General features: G+C 39.0%; 1 protein-coding gene across 5 annotated transcripts in view; it reads left to right on the top strand.

The window, feature by feature from the left end:
* FAM168A (family with sequence similarity 168 member A) overlaps positions 1–14,585 on the top strand; it is a 188,587-nt gene that overhangs the window by 112,717 nt on the left and 61,285 nt on the right. For all 5 annotated transcript variants that reach the window (XM_041729943.1, XM_041729938.1, XM_041729940.1 and 2 more), the window contains one exon: positions 14,261–14,348. In XM_041729943.1, the coding sequence (XP_041585877.1) occupies positions 14,261–14,348 (88 nt within the window). The remainder of the gene's footprint in view (positions 1–14,260; positions 14,349–14,585) is intronic.

Raw genomic sequence — 14,585 nt, 5'->3', positions numbered from 1 at the left:
GATGTGGGACTCGATCCCGGGTCTCCAGGACCAGGCCCTTGGGCTGAAGGCGACGCTAAACGGCTGAGCCATCTGGGCTGCCCGATAAATTTCACTCTTAAATATACAAATTCAGTGCTTTTAGTAAATTTACAGAGTTGTGCAACTATCACCAAAATTCAGGTGTAGGCCATTTTTATTACCCCAAAGAGATTCCTTGCTCCTGTGTGCTGTCTATCCTATTCCTACTCCAAGTCCCAGGGAACCAAATATCTACTGTCTGCCTCATATAATTTGCCTTTTCTGAACATATCCTATAAATAGAATCATACAGTGTGTGGTCTTTTGCTCTGGCTGTTTTTACTTGGCATAATATTTTCAAGGTTAATTCATATTGTGATATATATCATTGGTTTTTTTAAATTGCTGATATTGTTGAAATTTATATTAAATTTTAAAAGTTATTTTCTTTGTTTTGGGATTAAATATATTAATTTATTACAAATTATTGTATTTATTGTAATCCACATATGGTCTACTTCAGATACAAACTAAATTAATTTCAGTAAAATAGAAAAACTTTGTTCTGTAAAATTCCATTCCCCCTCTCCTTTACTTGGGCTCTTGGTTTTTGTTTTTAAGATTTTATTTATTTTTGGGGGGAGGGGCAGAGAGAGAGAGAGAGAGAGAATCTCTAGCAGACTCCATACTGAGCATAGAGCCAGACATGAGGCTCCATCCAACAACCCTGAGACCATGACCTGAGCTGAAACCGTGAGTTGGATGCTTAACCAGCTGAGCCACCTAGACATCACTGGGCTCTTGTTTTTATATAAATTAATAATTATATATTATATGTGCAACAATAATGGTTTTTTTTTTTTTTAATTTTTTAAAGATCTTATTTAGACACAGAGAGACACAGAGAGAGAGGCAGAGACAGAAGCAGGCTCCCCACGGAAAGCCTGATGTGGGGCTCCATCCCAGGACCCCAGGATCATGACCCAAGCCAAAGGCAGATGCTCAACCACTGAGCCACCCAGATGACCCTGTGCAACAATATGATTTTCGACTTACTGTTTTATATAGCTGTCTTTTAAATCTATTAAGATAAAAATACTTATACTTTTATTTTTTTTTAATATTTTATTATTTTGATGCTATTTTATTTTTTTTTAATTTTTTTTATTTATTTATGATAGTCACAGAGAGAGAGAGAGAGAGAGGCAGAGACACAGGCAGAGGGAGAAGCAGGCTCCATGCACCGGGAGCCCGACGTGGGATTCGATCCCATGTCTCCAGGATCGCGCCCTGGGCCAAAGGCAGGCGCTAAACCACTGCGCCACCCAGGGATCCCTACTTATACTTTTATATTCACCTACATAATCACCTTTCTGGTGCTCTTTATTTCTTCACATGGGTTTGAATTACTCTCTAGTGCTGTTTCCTTTCAGCCTGATAGCTTTAGGTATTCCTCCTACCTCCCCCCCAGTATTTCCTAAGTATTTTTTGAAAGGCAGGTATCTCAGTCATTATTTATGTGGGAATGTCTTTGTTTTAGCCTTCAGTTTTGAATGATAGCTTTACTGGAATTATAAGTTTTTAAGGAGGATATGTTATTTTTATTTCTATTTATTTTAAGTAAAGTTGACATACAACATTACATTCATTTTAAGTATACAACTTAGTGATTTGATAAGTTTATACATTACACTGTGTTCACAAGTATAGCTACCATCTGTCCAGTTACATTGCTATGACAAGTTCACTGACTATATTCTTTATGCTCTGCTTTTTTATTCCCATGACTTATCATTTCATAACCGGAGGCCTGTATCTCCCTCTGCTCTTCACATCTATTGGGCCCCCTCCCATCCTAGACCCCTCTGGCAACCATTAGTTTGTTCTCTGTATTTATAGTTTTAATTCTGCTTTTTGTTTATTCATTTTTTATAGATTTCATTTATGAATGGAATCATGGTATTTGCCTTTCTAGTCTGACTTAATTTCACTTAGCATAATACCTTATAGGTCCATCCATGTTTTCTCAAATGACATTATCTCACCCTTTTTTATGGCTGTGTAATGCTCTGTTGTATTTATTCTCGTTTGTATGTATATACATTTTCCTTGTGCATTTGTCTGTTGAAGGACACTTAGGTTGCTTCCATGTCTTGGCTATTGTAAATAATGCTGCAATAAACATAGGGGTGCATATATCTTTTTCAGTTTCTGTTTTCATAATATCCATTAGTGGGATTATTGGGTCATATGGTATTTCTAATTTAATTTTTTGAGGAACCTCCATACTGTTTTCCACAGTGGCTGTACCAGTTTACGATTCTACCAACAGTGCACAAAGCTTCCTTTTTCTCCACATTCTTTCTTTGTTGCTTTTTGTCTTTTTTTTTCCTTTTTAAGATTTTATTTATTCACGAGAGAGACAGAGAGAGAGAGAGAGAGAGAGAGAGAGAGAGATAGAGAGAAGCAGGCTCCATGCAGGGAGCCCGATGTGGGACTCGATCCCGGGACTCCAGGATCACGCCCTGGGCCAAAGGTAGGTGCCAAACCGCTGAGCCACCTAGCCGTCCCAGTTTCTTGTCTTCTTAATTTCGCCATTCTAACAGACATGAGACGATATCTCTTTGTGGTTTTGATTTGCCTTTCCCCGATGATGAGTGATGTTGAGCATTTTTTCATATGTCTGCTGGCCATCTGTATGTCTTCTTTGGGAAAATGTCTATTGAGGTCCTTTGCCCATTTTTTAGTCAGATTGCTTTTTTTGTTGTGGTAGTGGGCATTTGGGGTTGTTTTTTTTTAGTGTTGAGTTATATAAGTTCTTTATATATTTTGGATATCAGCCTCTTACCAGATACATCATCTGCAAGTATCTTTTCCCATTCAGTAGGTTGTCTTTTTGTTTTGTTGATGGTTTCCTTCACTGTGCAAAGCGTTTTATTTTGATATAGTCCCAATATTTTTGCTTTTGTTTCCCTTGCCTTAGAAAATATATCTAGAAAAATGTTGCTACGGCTGATGTTAGAGAAATTGTTGCCTGTGTTCTCTTCTGGGATTTTTATGGTTTCAGGTCCCACGCTTAGATCTTTAACCTGTTTTGAGTTTATTTTTGTGTATAGTGTTAGAAAGTAGTCCAGGTTCATTCTTTTACATGTAGCTGTCCAGTTTTCCCAGCACCATTTATTGAAAAGACTGTCTTTTCCCCATTGTGTGTTCTTGCCTCCTTTGTCATAGATGGACTATATAAATGTGGTTTTATTTCTGGGGTCTCTGTTCCACTGATCTGTGTGTCTGGTTTTCTTTCTTTTCTTTTCTTCTTTTTTTTTTTTTTTGCCAATACCATATTGTTGATATTGTTTTGATTACTACAGGTTTTTTTTTTTTTAAGATTTTATTTATTTATTCATGAGACACAGAGAGCGAGAGAGGCAGAAACATAGGCAGAGGGAGAAGCAGGGTTCATGCAGGGAGCCTGATGTGGGACTCGATCCCAGGACTCCAGGATCACGCCTGAGCCGAAGGCATACGCTTAATTGCTAAGCTACCCAGGCGTCCCTATAGCTTTGTAGGATATCTTGAAATTTGGAATTGTGATACCTACAGCTTTGTTCTTTCTCAGAATTGCTTTGGCTGTTTAGGCTTTTCTGTGGTTCCAAGAGGGTTATAAATCTTGGTTAATATGTTTGCTTTTTTTTCTTTCAGCACATTTTATATATCATTCTTCTGCCTCTAGCTTTCTATTATTTCTTATGAGAAGTGAGCTGTTAATCTTGTTCCCTTTTATCTGATAAATTGTTTTCTCTTGCTACTTAAAAAAATTCTCTTTGGTTTTCCACAGTTTTTACAACAATGTATGCAGGTATAGATAGTTTTTGTGTTTAGCCAACTTGGAATTCATTACCTATTTTAGATATGTAGTTTAATGTATGTTTTTAAAATCAAATTTGGAAAGCTTTTGGCCATTATGTCTTCAAATGTTTTTTCTGCTCATATTTTTTTTCCTCTTTCTGGAACTCCCATTACTTATATGTTGCTCTGATAGATAGTTTCCCACAGGCCACTCTAATTTCTTTTTGTTTGTCAGATTGCATAATTTGTATTGATCTTTCAGTTTGATGATTTTTTTCTTCTGCCAGCTCAGATTTGTTATTGAGTTCCTCTTGAATGTTTCATCTCAGAATACAATTTCCATTTTTAAAAAAATTTTTGTAACTTCTGTATATTGACATTCTCTCTTTGATGGATTATCATCATCATACTTTCACTTAGTTCTTTGAGTATAGGTTCCCTTGATTCTTTTAAATTTTTTTTTGTTTTTTATTATTTATTTATGATAGTCATACAGAGAGAGAGAGAGAGAGAGAGAGAGAGAGAGGCAGAGACACAGGCAGAGGGAGAAGTAGGCTCCATGCACCGGGAGCCTGACGTGGGATTCGATCCCGGGTCTCCAGGATCGCGCCCTGGGCCAAAGGCAGGCGCCAAACCGCTGCGCCACCCAGGGATCCCTCCCTTGATTCTTTTTAGCGTTATTTATAACACCTGTTTTGAAATATTTCTCTGCTGATTTCAACATCTGGGCCCCGGTAGTATTTATAATCATCTTTTCTTTTCCTGGTAAGTGGGGCACTCTTCTCTATTTCTTTGCAGGATTCATGATTTTTTAAAAAGATTTTATTTATTTATTCATGAGAGAGAGAGGCAGAGACACAGGCAGAGGGAGAAGCAGGCTCTACCCTGGGAGCACAACGCGGGACTCGATCCCGGATCTCCAGGATCGTGCGCCCTGGGCCGAAGGCAGCACTAAAGTGCTGAGCCACCCAAGCTCCCCCTGATTCATTTTTTTGTATGTTTGTTGAAAACTACATGTTTTAATAATATATTGTGGCAACTCTTAATTCAGATTCTTCTCATGGAGGTTGAATATTGTTGCTGGGTGTTTTTGTTTACTTACACTGTTCTACAGTCTGTCTCTTGCAGTGTGTGACTCCTGATGTCTTTTTTTTTTTTTTTTTAAAGCATGAATGCTTAATTATTTAATATGAAAGTTTTTTCTGGTCATATTTTTTAAATTATTGTTTTAATTTTTAAACCTGGCTTCTTAAAGTCACTCCTGGGTCATTGTAGATTAGTGGTCAGTGATTGACTTAAACCCTAGGCCAGGAAATCTTCTGCCCTGATGGATCTGTTTGTCATTTGGAGAATGCATTCAGAGTTCAGTCAATTTAAAATTCTGCTTCAGCCTTTACTTTCAGTGTGTTCAAGGCCTTACATTCACATAGAGTCAGTAGATAGCTAGGACCTTCTCCAGTTTCTCCTTAGCAGTTGTGAAATCTTAACCGTCAGGGATACCATAGTGGGTCTTATCAAGACACATTATGGCTGTTTTGTTCTCTAGTATTCCTTTTTTAAATTTCTGGTTTATATGCTCTGTTGCCTGCTCTAACTAGTATTCTGACCTGAATCTAGCTACAGTAGTGGCCTTCCTGGATTGTTTACTATTGTTCCCCAGATTGTCCCTCTATTGTTTTTGACAATGATGCTGGGCAATATCCAGAGCTGGTTTTCTATGCTCAGCTTCAGATTAAATCAGCCCACTCTGGCACCAGTTGTCCTCTTGTCCTGCCCTGGCCTGCCCTGATGGAATTATTCCCAGGGAGCTGGGGGTTGGGAGATAGGGGCAGCCCTAGGTTAGAACACCACAGATTTTTGCTGTTCTTAGTATGGTTCAGTAATTTTTATTTTTCTTTTATTTTTTAAGTAGATTCCACACCTAGTGTGGGGCCCAGTGTGGGCCTTGAACTCACTATCCTGAGATCAAGATCTGAGCTGAAATCAAGAGTCAAACTCTTAACTGACTGAGCTACCCACCTGCTCCAGTTCAGTAATTTTCCTTGAATCAACGTTTCTCAATTAGCTGTATCCCTTTGGTTATTTTTCAGAGGCCTGAATTGGTTGGTTTTGACCATTTTGTCCAGTTATATTGTTGCTTTTTGGGGAGAGGGTTTGCCAGGCATTTTAAGCATTCCAGAATTTCTGTCTCCTTGTATATTTTTTGGTATCTTAATTTTTGTTGAACTTTAGAAGTTCCCCAGCTAGACCATAACTTCCTTTGGGCAGACACCACCCCTCTTTTCTGTACAGTATCCATCCAATGTGAATTAAACCTTTGAGCTTTCATTTCTTTATCTGTCAAATGAAATTAAGAATCCTTGCATTGCTTACCTCAAAGGACCAAGTAAAATAGTGGTTAAAAATTTTGTAAAGTATAAACACTTTGTAAATGGTAAAATTCTTTAAAAGTTTTAAAATAGTTTGCAAGCTGCAATAATAATTCTTAACACTGCAACCTGCTGTGCATATAGTAGTACTTCCAAGTATTCATCCTGAATACATAGGCTTCTTTTTTCCTTGTCATTTTATGCTCATAGGTTTTGCTGTTGGTTTGAAAGAAATATTCACATGTTTTTTGAGTGCAGCAGCAGGCCACTTGCAGAACAGTCTGGGAATGAAAGCTAGCTCCACCAGAAGGAAAGTTTTCTTTCCCTCTCTCACACGTTGTTCCATTGCCTGGCTCACCACTGCTGGTTCTGCAGTTAGAGAGGTGAGCTATCAATTGAAGCTTCTGTGAACACTGGAGAGATGTGGAGTCAGGTAGTTCTCTGAGATACGCCAAGAAGTGCCAAACACTTTGAAACTTTTTTTAAAGTTGTCTTTTGGAGAAGCATGAAGGATAGTTCATTATTTATTCAACTACTATGTATTTAGTGTCTTTTATGTGTGAGGTAATATTCTGGGTACTGGGGATACAAGACAAAGAGAATCCTTGTTCTTGTTGAACTTACTCTAATGGAGAGAATAAATAAATAGGCAAGAAAATATATCAGGTTGTGATAGGTGTAAGTAGGATGAGGGGGACATGGAATAACATTTGGAGGAACTGTTTTAGGTAGATTGGTTAAGTTAGTAAGGAAGTCATTTCTGGTAAGGTGACATTTGAGCAGAGACCTGAATGATGTGAGGGAATATAGTCATTTGGATATCTGAGGGAAGGGCTTTCTGGGTGTGGAGAAGAGCAAATGCAAAGATGCTGAGATGTAAGCATGCATGGTATGTTCAGGAAACAAGGAAGTCATTGTGATTGGAGTGGAGAAAGCAAGGGGATAATGGTAGGAGTTGTAATCAGAGATGTGGGCATGTGAGGTCAGATCACATAATACCTTGTAGACTTTTATAAGGACTTTGGATTTTATTCTGAATAAAATGAGAAGCTATTGCAGAGTTGTGTTTGCTGGCACAAGAAATAGATTTGCTGTGGTTCAGCCCCAGAAAGCAGAGGAACTCCGTCCTTGGCTCAGGAGAGAGAGGAAGGCAGGCTGTGCACAATGGGCATGTATCTTACTTAAGAAGTGAAATCAAGTTGGATGGGTAGTATATGATAGCTGAGGTTGTAGAAGTCAGGCAGGCAGTACTTTTATTCTCTTGTAATTGACCATGTATGCCCAGCAGGGGCCCAGCAGATAGATATGACTGCCTCCCTGGTGAGATCTATCAGGGTCCAAGTGTAGCATAAGGCACCCTGAGTTAAAGGGAAGGATTCAGGGCCTGACATTCCAGAGGAGAATCTAGTGCTGGGTTTGGGAGACTGGGAAATTCATCTAGCATGGCAGAAGTAGCTTGGACATTGGAATCAGACAGACCTGGCTATGAAACTAACTTTTCTCAATTCTTAGTAATGATTTGGATAGTTTGCTTTATTTCTCTGGACTTAAGTTTATTTACCTGTCATATAGATTACTGTTACCTTAAAAGACTTGTAAGGACTTAATAAGTCCCTAGCACAGTACCTATCACATGGTGGATGTTCAATATATAGTAGCTGCCTGTAATAAGACAATATTTATAATAGTGGTAATGGTTAACCCCTACAGAATGCTCATTGTGTATCAACCATTGTAAGCAGAATTCTTAGGTGTCTCAAATTTAAGTTCAAACCCAAATTTCTGTTTTTTACTAAAAAAAATGCTTCTTTCATAGTTCTTATCCTAGTAAGTGATATTTTTATTATTCCAGTTTCTCAAGTTAGCTTTACAGTCACCCTTAATGTCCTTCTTCTCATACTCCATATTCAGTCGATTAGTAATTTTTGTCAGCCTAATCTTCAGAATATATCCAAAATATGACTGCTTTCCACCACCACTATCACCACTGCTGCCATCCTATCTGAAGCCACCGTTATCTTTTATCTGGATTATTTCAAATAGCTTCCTAACTGATCTCTCTTCTTGAACTCTTTCCCTCATGCATCTGATCTCAGCTCAACAGTCAAAGTAATCTTTATTTGTTTTTTAAGATTTTAATTTATTTATTCATGAGAGAGACACACAGAGAGACAGAGAGAGAGAAGCAGGAGAAGGGAGAAGCAGGCCCCATGCAGGAAGTCCGATGTGGGACTCAATCCCGGGACTCCAGGGTCATGCCCTGAGCCAAAGGCAGATGCTCAACCACTGAGCCACCCAGGCGTCCCCAGTCAAAGTAATCTTATAATAAAGTCAAATCATGTCACCCTTTTGCTCAAAATGCTCTAGGGGCTTATCCCTTTTTTTTTTTTTTTTTTAAGATTTAGTTTATTTATTGATGAGAGACACACACAGAGAGACAGGGAGAGAGAGAGAGAGGCAGAGACACAGGCAGAGGGAGAAGCAGGCTCCATGCAGGGAGCCTGATGCGGGACTCCATCCCAAGACTCCAGGATCACGCCCTGGGCCAAAGGCAGACACTCAACTGCTGAGCCACCCAGGCGTCCTTATCTCATTTCAAATAAAAAACAAAATCCTTATACTGGTCTACAGGTCTTGGCATGATTAGGCCCTTATTACCTCTCTGGTCTCACTGTCCACTCTTTTCTCTTTTATTGCTTTCCAGCGAAACTGGCATACATTCTATTTCTCAAACATAGTTCCACTTTAGGGCATTTGCATTTGCTGTTTTCGCTACTTGGACAGTTTCCTCTCAGCTGTATGGCTTGCCACTTCAACTTTATTGCTTAAATGTCACTCAATAATAACTCAAATATATTTTCTCTAGCCATTTAAAAAATTGCACTCTTGGGGTGTCTGGGTGGCTCAGTCAGTTGAGCATCTGATTTTGGCTGGGGTCATAAAACGGGGTCCTGGGATCAAGCCCTGGTTAAGGCTCCCCACTTGGCAGGAGGCCTGCTTCTCCCTTTCCCCCTGATATTTCCCCTGCTTGTGCTCTCTGGCTCTGTCTCTCTGTCAAATAAATAAAAATGGAATCTTTAAAAAAAAAATAGAAAATAATAAAATAATAATAAAATTTGCATTCTCTCCCCTTAGCACTCCCTAACTGAATTTCTCTGTTGCATTTACCACTGAGAAATTTTTCACTTTTTAGAAAATTTTGTCTCTCCCCCCTCCCTCAACTCAAATGCAGGTAGGAATATTTGTTTTTCTTGTTCACTGCTGTATCTCAATTCCTCTACAGGTTCATGTGGGGCAAATGGTATTTGGGAAAGAGAGTCGCAGGCAGTCTTCAAACTGAGCTTCAAAATCTCCTTGGGAACATAAATACATAGAGTCCTGAGCCCCATCCCAGATAGAGCATAGAGAATATTGTATACCATGTTAAGGAGTTCGGGTTTTATTCCCAAAGCCTTTGAAGGGAATAACCCATCCAACCTGTGTTTTAATAAAGAATATCAGGAATGAGGGATGGGATCCCTGGGTGGCGCAGCGGTTTAGCGCCTGCCTTTGGCCCAGGGCGCGATCCTGGAGACCCGGGATCGAATCCCATGTCGGGCTCCCGGTGCATGGAGCCTGCTTCTCCCTCTGCCTGTGTCTCTGCCTCTCTCTCTCTCTCTCTCTCTCTCTCTGTGACTATAATAAATAAATTAATTAATTAAAAAAAAAAAAAGAATATCAGGAATGAGATAGACTGGGTTAAATTTTGGAAAAAGACCTCTTGAGATTGTTGTAGTAGTTTAGACAAGAGATGATAAAACAGGGAAAATAGCAATGAGAAAGTTAGGGGTTTTGGGGCGTTGGTGATTGATCAGGTATGAAAGAGCAGGAGGAATGGGATGAATTCCAGGTTTTTCTCTTACGTGTTAGGTGAATGGATTGTCAGTAACTCTGAGACAGGCAATACAGGATGGAAGAATGGGCCTGGGGAAAGATGGTGAGTTTACTTTTCGGTATGATGGGTTTGAATTGCTAATGGAGTGATCAAAAAGAAATGTCCAGGAAGTAGAGTGTGTGCGGGTATGGATTTTTGACTGTTATGTTATAATAATGTGAGAAAGATGTGGATTTGGAAGTTATTAGATTTCATGTATCATGAACTAATCTGGGCAACTGCTTATCTACCTTTTGTCTCTATAGGTTTGCCTATTTTGGAAAATTCATATAAATGGGATCACATAATATGTGGCCTTTTGTGATTGGTCTCATTCACTTAATATAATGTTTTCAAGGTTCATTCGTGTTGTATCAATACTTCATTTTTTTTGTTGCCAAATATTTTACTATATGGATATACCACGTTCCACTGGTTCCACATTCAACTGCTCACCAGTTGAACATTTGAGTTGTTTTCTTCTTTTGACTATTGTGAATAATGCTGCTACGAACATTCACGTGGACATACATTTTCATTTCTCTGTGGTAAATGCCTAGGAGTAGAATTTCTAGATCATACGGTAACTCTACATTTAACTATTTGAGGAACTGAGAGACTTGCCTAAAGTGGCTGTATCATTTTACATTCCCACCAGCATTGTATGAGGGTTCCAATTTCTCCACATCCTTCCCAACACTATTTGTTATCTTTCTGATTATAGCCATCTAGTGTGTGTGAAGTGGTATCTCATTTGGTTTTGATTTGCATCTTTTCATATGCTTATTGGCCATTTATATAACTTTTTTGAAGAAATGCATGTCCAGATCCTTTGGCCATTTTTTAATTGAGTTAGTGGCCTTTTATTTTTGAGTTAAGAAAATAGTTCTTTATATATTTTAAGTACAAATCCCCATCCTATTCATTTTATCTTTGAGCAACACATGTTTGAACTGTGTGGATCCACTTACAGATGGATTTTTTACAGTACTATAAATGTATTTTCTCTTCCTTATGATTTTCTTAATATTTTCTTTTTCTAGCTTGCTTTGTCATAAGAATACAGTATGTAATACATACACAAAATATGTGTTAATTGAATGTTTCTGTTATTAGGCTTCTAGTCAGCAGAAGGTTCTTCGTAGTTAGGTTTTTAGGGAGTTAAAAATTACATGAGATTTTGGACTGCAGAGGATTTCAGTGCCCCTAACCCCTGCATTGTTCAAGGGTCAGCTGTTAATGATTTGCAAATTTTTCTCATTCTGTGGGTTGTCTTTTACTTTCTAAATGGTGTCCTTTAAAGCACAAAAGTTTTTAGTTTTGATGAATCTGGTATACCAATTTTTTTTCCTTTGTTTATGCTGTTGGCATCATATTTAAGAAACCATTGCCAAATCCAGGGTTACAAAGATTTGTGCTTGTATTTTTTTTTCCTGTTATGAGTTTTATATTTTTAGCTCTCTCATTTAGGTCTTCGATACATTTGGGGTGCTAGTCTTTTTTTTTAAGATTTTATTTATTTATTGATGAGAGACACAGAGAGCGAGAGAGAATGCAGCAGAGACACAGGCAGAGGGAGAAGCAGGCTCCATGCAGGGAGCCCAACGTGGGACTCGATCCTGGGTCTCCAAGATCAGGCCCTGGGCTGAAGGTGGCGCTAAACCGCTGAGCCACCCGGTGTGCTAGTCTTGACCCTGCCCTTACTTGCTCTGTGACCTTGGACTGTTCATTTGCCTTTTCTCAGCATCACTTTTTTTCATCTGTAAAGTGAAATTTGATATGTGTGTACAGGTATAGAACAACAGAAAACAGATCAGTAGTTGTCACAGGCTGGGAATCAGTGGGAGGGGATTGACTACAAAGATGAGAGAATTTGGGGGGAGGGTGATGAAAATGCTTTATATCTTACTTGTAGGGGAGTGCTTATATGACTACATCTTTCAGGGCTCAAAGAACTGCATACCCAAAAGGAGTAAGTTTCACTATGTGTAAATTGTACCTCAATAAGTTGGTCTTTAAAAAAAACCCAAATCTTACAACAGCTCTAAGAAGAGCTCTAATAAGAATGTATTATTATTTTACATTATAAGGCTAGAGGAAACTGAAGCTCAGGAAGGTCAGTGGACTTGCCACCAGCCCCACACTTGGCATTTCCAGGATTTGAACCTAAAGCCGCCTGATCATAGAGTTTGTGAACTTCCTACACATTTTTAGCCAATCTCTGAAACTATTAACAGTATGTAGATTCTCTTATAAAAAATTGACCTTCCCTTGAAAGCCAGGAACCCTTTCTTTCTGTGAGCAGCTTCCCCAGACATGACTATCACATTCTTAATCCAAATTTTGAACCCCTGGTAGACCTTATTTCTGTCAGTCATTAGTTGGGCTTGGAATTGATACTGTTATGGAGTATTGCTCAGACATGATCTCCTTTTGAGGGTGTGGGCCTCATTTTAGAGCAGCAGGAGACCAGTTCCAAAACTGATGCATTTCCTTGCTTATAAAAAGCAAGGTCATACCTTGCCCAATCAGCAACACAGGGTATTTTCTAGTAGGAGAGTGACCAGAGGTTTACAGGGCTAGTTCTACTGCTTAGCACAGTCTTGCTTACCCTAGCTTATTTAGCAGAGAACTAGTTGGGCAGAAGAGAGATCCAAGGAGGGAAAATGTACAAGTGGTCTTCTGTGTTGTTACTGTTGTCACATCATCACCATCATCATTTACCTCTGCATGCCACCTGACAGTTTGCAGTGTATTTTGACATTCTGAGATCTCTCTTAATTCTCCCAGTATCTGTTAGGAGAATGCTTATATTTAGAGAGAGAGTGTCACTTGGTGGTATTCTTGGATAACTCTGGCTGCAAGGGTGTTTTCTTCTTAAGGTGTGCTGAAATATATATCTCCTATAATTTTCGTCAGGTTTTTCTGGTTTCATTTGTCAACTGGGAGTAGTTTAGTCTGTTGCCCTGGGGTGATTTGCCAGGGCTGCCCATTGGGTACATTTCAGGAAGTTCTAAGCCTCTGAAATTGACCAGCAGCATTTCCCTTTTTGCCTGTTTGACCATCCTACCTTCCTCTCCTTAGGAACTCATTTTTACTTCACCTTTCCTTCCAGAACCCTGGAGAGACTTAATTAATTGCAGAGCAATTGTCATCAAGCCAGCTGTTCACTGCCTATCTTGACATTTGACTTGTTTCCTATCCTGAGGTGCTACAAGAGAAGTTAATGACCTAAAAAATTGCCCATCCATCATGTGAGCCTACTTAGGAGGGAATTGTTTGATTTTTATGAAGTGTAAATAATATATTTGTAGAGACTAGTTTTTCAAATGTGTTGGCCTATACGTGAGAGATGGTTCCCTAAACAAGATGGGACAAATTGGCTGGCTAATAGAGTTTAATGACAGATTTTTCCATTAATCAGAATGGAGAATGTGCTTCATTAAGATAATTAACAGAGCACTTGTGCAGGTGATACTTACTACACACAAATTTCCAAGTTTATATCTTTCCGTTGAATAAATTTTGAAAGAGATCTTGGCTATGTTTCCTTGTTTGCATTAGAGTGATCAATGGCAATAAATTTCTATTTTTTCTACTAGTAACTGATATCATGTCCTCTGCAGATGCAAAGAATTGGTGAGATACTTGCTGCTCTTCCTAATAGTGTATGTGCTCACTGTTTGCTCTTGGGCTCCCTTGGTGAGCAGTAGAAGTGCATCCTTTCCTAGCTCCTAGACTAACATCCTTAGAATTAGAAAGTACCTCAGAGAATCTAATTAATTTCACATCAGGACATTGGAGTCCAGTGAGGGGAAGTGACTTGGTCAATGCCACACAGTATTCTAGTGGCATAATCACCTGTGGGAGAATGGGTCTGGTTCTGAATTGAAAGGCAGAAGGCCTGGTTGACATTAGGTAAGTTGTATCACCTCTCTGCTTCTCAGTATCTTTATATGATGAGCAAAATGTATAGCATAGGGCCAAGTACAAACAAATGGCTTTTTGTTTAGTCCTCTTTCTGCTGTACCGAGTTGTTCTCGGAGTATAAATTGAAGGTTGTAGAGGGGAAGCTGATGTCAGGGAAAACGAGCAATCAATAATCGGTGCTCTTTTCTTTGTTTCTCAATAGGATCCTCAGTCTTCCACAATGAATCCTGTTTATAGCCCCGTGCAGCCTGGGGCTCCTTATGGCAACCCTAAGAACATGGCCTACACAGGTGAGTGGTGTGAGAATAGTTCTCATTTTGAAAAATGGTGGTTAAGGATACTACCAAATAACATGCTAAATGACTTTTGGTATACTTTACCAGAGCCTCCAAAAGCTCTGATAATGCTTGGCACTTATAGAAGAGATATATGTCTAGGGTCCAGTTCTTACAACTAAACATCTTGAACTGTCAACTAAGGGAAATGAAGAGAGGTAACATTTATTTATTGAGTACCTACTATGGGCC

The sequence above is a fragment of the Vulpes lagopus genome, chromosome 15 (genome assembly GCF_018345385.1).
Source record: "Vulpes lagopus strain Blue_001 chromosome 15, ASM1834538v1, whole genome shotgun sequence".
Classification (NCBI taxonomy): domain Eukaryota; kingdom Metazoa; phylum Chordata; class Mammalia; order Carnivora; family Canidae; genus Vulpes; species Vulpes lagopus.
Note: the sequence above shows the minus strand (reverse complement) of the source record. Positions and strands in the feature narration are given on the sequence as shown.